The 6,000-nt window shown below is 45.1% G+C and overlaps 1 protein-coding gene across 1 annotated transcript in view; it reads left to right on the forward strand.

Moving 5' to 3' along the window:
• The window catches only part of IL5RA (interleukin 5 receptor subunit alpha), a 38,181-nt gene extending 36,017 nt beyond the window's left edge, over positions 1–2,164 (forward strand). The window contains exon 11 of the mRNA XM_070359232.1: positions 382–2,164. Coding sequence (XP_070215333.1) covers positions 382–462 — 81 coding nt within the window. The 3' untranslated portion in view covers positions 463–2,164. The remainder of the gene's footprint in view (positions 1–381) is intronic.
• The last annotated feature ends 3,836 nt before the right edge of the window (positions 2,165–6,000 follow it).

The raw sequence follows: 6,000 nt of genomic DNA on the forward strand, positions 1-6,000 counted from the left end.
CCAGGAGATCCTGGGGGGCACCAGTGTCCGCAGGTGCTAGAGTCCCTTATATAAAAGAGTGAAACCAGTGGATACAAAGGGCTGGCTGTACGTAACTTAAAATATGATATGATGTTGCACAAAAAGCAATCAACTTATAAAGCTCTTCATGTAACTGTAAAGATAACAGCTAGAGAAAAGGGCTGAAGAGATAGTGGATTGTGCTTGGGAGGTAAGTTTATGGGTGTTTTTTGGTCTTTTCTTCCTACTTCATTTCCATATTTTCTTCAGTGAACATTTACTATTTTTAAGAGCAAAATGACTTGAAACCAACTGTAAAGAAATTCAAAGAATGGAAAAGTTCTCTAGAAAATATCTAAGGAAGGATTATTTGTTTTGCAGAAAACTGGTTCCAGTGAAACTGAAGTCATAAGTTATGTGGAGGAGGCTGGATTTGAGACCCTGGAAGACTCCGTGTTTTGACTGTCCCTGGAACATTCTCAAAATCAGCTCATGCTCACGAGCCTCCGTGATGACAATGCAAAGGCTGTTTCCTGGCTTTGAGCAGTCTGGAGTCTACAGGACACTCAATTTAGCTGGAAGGTGATGCAACCTGACAAGTGTGGACGCCTCGTCACACTCTCCTAACACACACTGGGTGACTGATGCGTCCATCCTGCCAGGTCTGATCTCTGCACGGGCCGCACCTCCTCACCCTCCAGTCACCTGATCTGCATTACTCACCTCACACATTTTTGTGCGAGAGAGACGGTTATTAAGGCTAATGTCAGTTGTTTTTACTCTGGTAGTCAGCCACCAACAGTAATAATCAACTAAAATCTCAGGAAGAGAGCATTTTGTACCTTTCTGGAATGAACAGTGAACTTGTATTCAAGACTGTCTTTCCTACAGCACGTGGGAGCCATGGTGCTTTTATTCTGAGTTCAGGAATACTTTTTCAAGTAATGTGTGGGTGGGGGTGTGTGTGGTGGAGGGAGATGGAGAGACAGGAGAGAGGAGGGAGGCAGAGAGGTACAATCAAGTTAGCATCACTGCAGACAAACTCATTTCAAACCATACAGAGCTAACGAATCAGTCTATGCCCAATGAGGGGACAGGATTTTGTTTGAAGATTGTATTCTCGAAGGCAGCCTTGATATTTCAGGAATACACTGAGAAAGGCACTGGGTGGAATCGTGCTGGAAGAGGATCACTCTACCAAGAATGACTTTTCTGAAGAGATGTCTGCTCGCAAAGACTTCAGGCAACTTGCTGGGCATCTGGTCAGGGAGGGCTGCATCAACCCCGGCGCCAGAGGTTTGGAATGGGTCCTACACAGTCCTCATCACACACCCCGATCTAGACAGGAATCCCTCCCGTGACACCCTCACGTGCTGTAGTGGTTTAGTCACTCAGTTGTGTCCTTGCTATCCCATGGACTGTAGACTGCCAGGCTCCTCTGTCCATGGGATTTTCCAGGCAAGAAGACTGGAGTGGGTTGTCATTTCCTTCTCCAGGGGATCTTCCCGGGTCTCCTGCATTGCAGAAAGATTCTTTACTGCTGAGGCACCAGGGAAGCTTGACATCTTCCTGTATTGTTCGCAACTAGCTCCTGGGCAGAGGAACGGTAGGATGGGCAGCTGGAAACTGAAGGGACCCAACAGTGCTGACTGTACAGGGCCCTGGAACAGGAAGCTTAGGACTGGGAAAGGCCACAGTGCTCAGAATGGCCTCTGCCAGGGCCCACTTTTTACATGCTTGTCATACTTGATTTAGCCAGTCAGTTTGATCCAAGAATGGGGAAGGTTGACTACCAAATCATTCCAGGGGTTGTTCTCCTGATAAACATCCACTGCACCTAGCAGGAACTGGGTCCAGGATAACAGGCACAGGGATCTGGCAGCTGTCAGTTACTGCCCACTTCCAAGTGTCAGGGAACAAATGTGCCCCACTCCCCATTCACATGTTAAAACTCTACACCCTACTGTGATGGCATTTGGAGGTGAGGCTTTGGGGGAAAATGAGGCTGGAATGCTCAGGAATGGGATTAGTGCTCTACAAGGGGACCCCAAAGAATTTCTCCCCCATGTGATGATATGAGAAGTTGCCATTCTGCAGCCAGGAAGAAGACTCTCACGAGAATCCCAGCACGCTGACACAATGATCTGGGACTTCCAGTCTCCAAAACTGTGATAAATAAATTTCTGTTGTTTATAAGCCCCCTAGACTGTATGCTTTGTTAAGGCAGCCAGGTGTCAGGAGCTGCACCAGACTCTATGCACAGATCTCTCTCTAACCCTGAGAAGCCTGCATGGTCAGTATTATTGCTTCCATTTTACAGATGCAAAATGTACAGGCTCAGAGAGCATGTTAGATAGGAAATGGCAGATCTGATAGAGCGCCTGAAGAACTATGGATGGAGTTCCGTGACAATGTACAGGAGGCAGTGATCAAGACCATCCCCAAGAAAAAGAAATGCAAAAAAGCAAAAGGTTGTCTGAGGAAGCCTAACAAATAGCTGGGAAAGGAAGAGAAACTAAAGGCAAAGGAGAAAAGGAAAGATACACCCATTTGAATACAGAGTTCCAAAGAATAGCAAGGAGAGATAACAAAGCCTCCTCAGTGATCAGTGCAAAGAAATAGAGGAAAACAATAGAATGGGAAAGACTAGAGATCTCTTCAAGATAATTAGAGATACCAAGGGAACATTTCAGGCAAAGATGGGCTCGATAAAGGACAGAAATGGTATAGACCTAACAGAAGCAGAAGATAAAAGGAAGAGGTGGCGGGAATACACAGAACTATACAAAAACCTTCATGACCCAGATAACAATGATTGTGTGATCACTGACCTAGAGCCAGGACATCCTTGAATGCAAAGTCAACTGGGCCTTAGGAAGCATCACTACAAACAAAGCTAGTGGAGGTGATGGAATTCCCGTTGAGCTACTTCAAATCCTGATGATGCTATGAAAGTGCTGCATTCAATATGCCAGCAAATTTGGAAAACTCAGCAGTGGCCACAGGACTGGAAAAGGTCAGTTTTCATTCCAATTCCGAAGAAAGGCAATGCCAAAGAATGTTCAAACTACCTCACAATTGCACTCATCTCACATGCTAGCAAAGTAATGCTCAAAATTCTCCAAGCCAGGCTTCAACAGTATGTGAACCATGAACTTCCAGATGTTCAAGGTGGATTTAGGAAAGATCAAGCTGCCAACATCCATTGGATCATCGAAAAATAAGAGTTGCAGAAAAACATCCACTTCTGCTTTATTGACTACGCCAAAGCCTTTGATTGTATGGATCACAACAAACTGTGGAAAATTCTTAAAGAGACAGGAATAACAGACCACCTTACCTGCATCCTGAGAAATCTGTATACAGGTCAAGAAGCAACAGATAGAACTGGACATGGAACAAAAGACTGGTTCCAAATCGGGAAAGGAGTATGTCAAGGCTGTGTATTGTCACCGTGCTTATTTAAATTATATGCAGAGTACATCATGAAAAATGCCAAATTGGATGAAGCACAAGCTGGAATCAAGATTTCCAGGAGAAATATCAATAACCTCAGATATGCAGATGACATCACACTTATGGCAGAAAGCAAAGAAGAACTAAAGAGCGTCTTGATGAAAGTGAAACAGGAGAGTGAAAAAGCTGGCTTGAAACTCAACATTCAGAAAACTAAGATCGTGTCATCTGGTCCCATCACTTCAGGGCCAACAGATGGGGAAACAATGGAAACAGTGAGAGACTTTATTTTTTCGGTCTCCAAAATCACTGCAGATGGTGACTGCAGTCATGAAATTAAAAGACGCTTGCTTCTTGGAAGAAAAGCTATGACCAACCTGCTGCTGCTGCTGCTAAGTCGCTTCAGTCATGTCTGACTCTGTGCGACCCCACAGATGGCAGCCCACCAGGCTCCTCCGTCCCTGGGATTCTCCAGGCAAGAACACTGGAGTGGGTTGCCATTTCCTTCTCCAATGCATGAAAGTGAAAAGTGAAAGTGAAGTCGCTTAGTCGTGCCCAAGTCTTCGCGACCCCATGGACTACAGCCTACCAGGCTCCTCCATCCATGGGATTTTCCAGGCAAGAGTACTGGAGTGGGGTGCCATTGCCTTCTCTGATGACCAACCTAGACAGCATACTAAAAAGCAAAGACATTGCTTTTCCAATAAAAGTCCGTCTAGTCAAAGCTATGGTTTTTTCAGTATTCATGTATGGATGTGAGAGTTGGACTGTAAAGAAAGCTGAGCACCAACGAATGGATGCTTTTGAACTGTGTTGTTGGAGAAGACTCTTGAGAGTCCCTTGAACTGCAAGGAGATTCAACCAGTCCATCCTAAAGGAAATCAGTCCTGAATGTTCATTGGAAGGACTGATGTTGAAGCTGAAACTCCAATACTTTGGCCACCTGATGTGAAGAACTGACTCATCTGAAAAGACCCTGATACTGGGAAAGATTTACAGTAGGAGGAGAAGGGGACGAAGGAGGATGAGATGGTTGGATGGCATCACTGACCCGATGGACATGAGTTTGAGTAAGCTCCAGGAGTTCGTGATGGACAAGGAACTCTGGCATGCTGCAGTCCATGAGGTGGCAAAGAGTCAGACACGACTGAGTGACTGAACTGAACTGAAGGTTGACCACAAGCCCGGGTGAACCCAATAAGGTAGAGGGGATGATCAGGAAACAAGCTTAAGCCTGGATGGGACCAAGAGGGCAGAAGCTGCAAAGATGGGCAAAATATTTGATCATTCTGATTGATCTAGAATCTCTGTGAATGGTGTTCAGGAACCTGTACTATTCTTATGTTAGGCACACCCAAATGAGCATATGAGAATCACCTAGAGGGGTTATTAAAGTGAATCAGAGTTTGTGATTGAGCAGTTCTGGGTAGTGTCTGAGAATCTGTGTTTCTCATAAGTTCTCAGGTGATGCCAATGCTGGTTTCCCAGCCACAGTTTGAGAACAATTGCCCTGGGTAGTTCTGATGAATATCAATATTTGACATCCCTCCAAAAAATAACAAAATAAAAATGAAGGACATCCCTGGGAGTACAGTGGTTGAGACTCCGAATTCCCAATGCAGGGGACACTGGCATGCAGAGTGGCAAAAATGAACACATACACCTGAAATGAAAACCAACAGCTGAAGGAGTGGAAAAGACTGGAGGGGCGGGGTGTCGGGGGACCAAAACTACCCCCTTGTCAACTGATTTCTTGATGACTGATCTCTTTCAAGGGGTGTGTGTGTGTGTGTGTGTGTTTTGGAAACCTAGGACTGTGAAAACTGTCTCTGCCTAAGAGGCTAGATGAGAAGAAAGCCACCCTAAGTATGGCTAGTCCTCTGGAGAGACGCTGGCCTCAGACCTGCCTCCCTTGACCTCGGCAATAGCATTATCCGGGTACTGAGCCTGTTTCAATCCTGTATCCAATATCAAGCCTGTATCCAATCCCAAAGAAAGGCAATGCCAAAGAACGCTCAAACTACCGCACAGTTGCACTCATCTCACACGCTAGTAAAGTAATGCTCAAAATTCTCCAAGCCAGGCTTCAGCAATATGTGAACCGTAAACTTCCTGATGTTCAAGCTGGTTTTAGAAAAGGCAGATGAATCAGAGATCAAATTGCCAACATCCGCTGGATCATGGAAAAAGCAAGAGAGTTCCAGAAAAGCATCTATTTCTGCTTTATTGACTATGCCAAAGCCTTTGACTGTGTGGATCACAATTAAATGTGGAAAATTCTTCAAGAGATGGGAATACCAGAACACCTGACCTGCCTCTTGAGAAACCTGTATGCAGGTCAGGAAGCAACAGTTAGAACTGGACATGGAACAACAGACTGGTTCCAAATAGGAAAAGGAGTATGTCAAGGGTGTATATTGTCACCCTGCTTATTTAACTTCTATGCAGAGTACATCATGACAAATGCTGGACTGGAAGAAGCACAACTGGAATCAAGATTTCCGGGAGAAATATCAATAACCTCAGATATGCAGATGACACCAC

The sequence above is a fragment of the Bos mutus genome, chromosome 22 (assembly GCF_027580195.1).
Source record: "Bos mutus isolate GX-2022 chromosome 22, NWIPB_WYAK_1.1, whole genome shotgun sequence".
NCBI lineage: Eukaryota > Metazoa > Chordata > Mammalia > Artiodactyla > Bovidae > Bos > Bos mutus.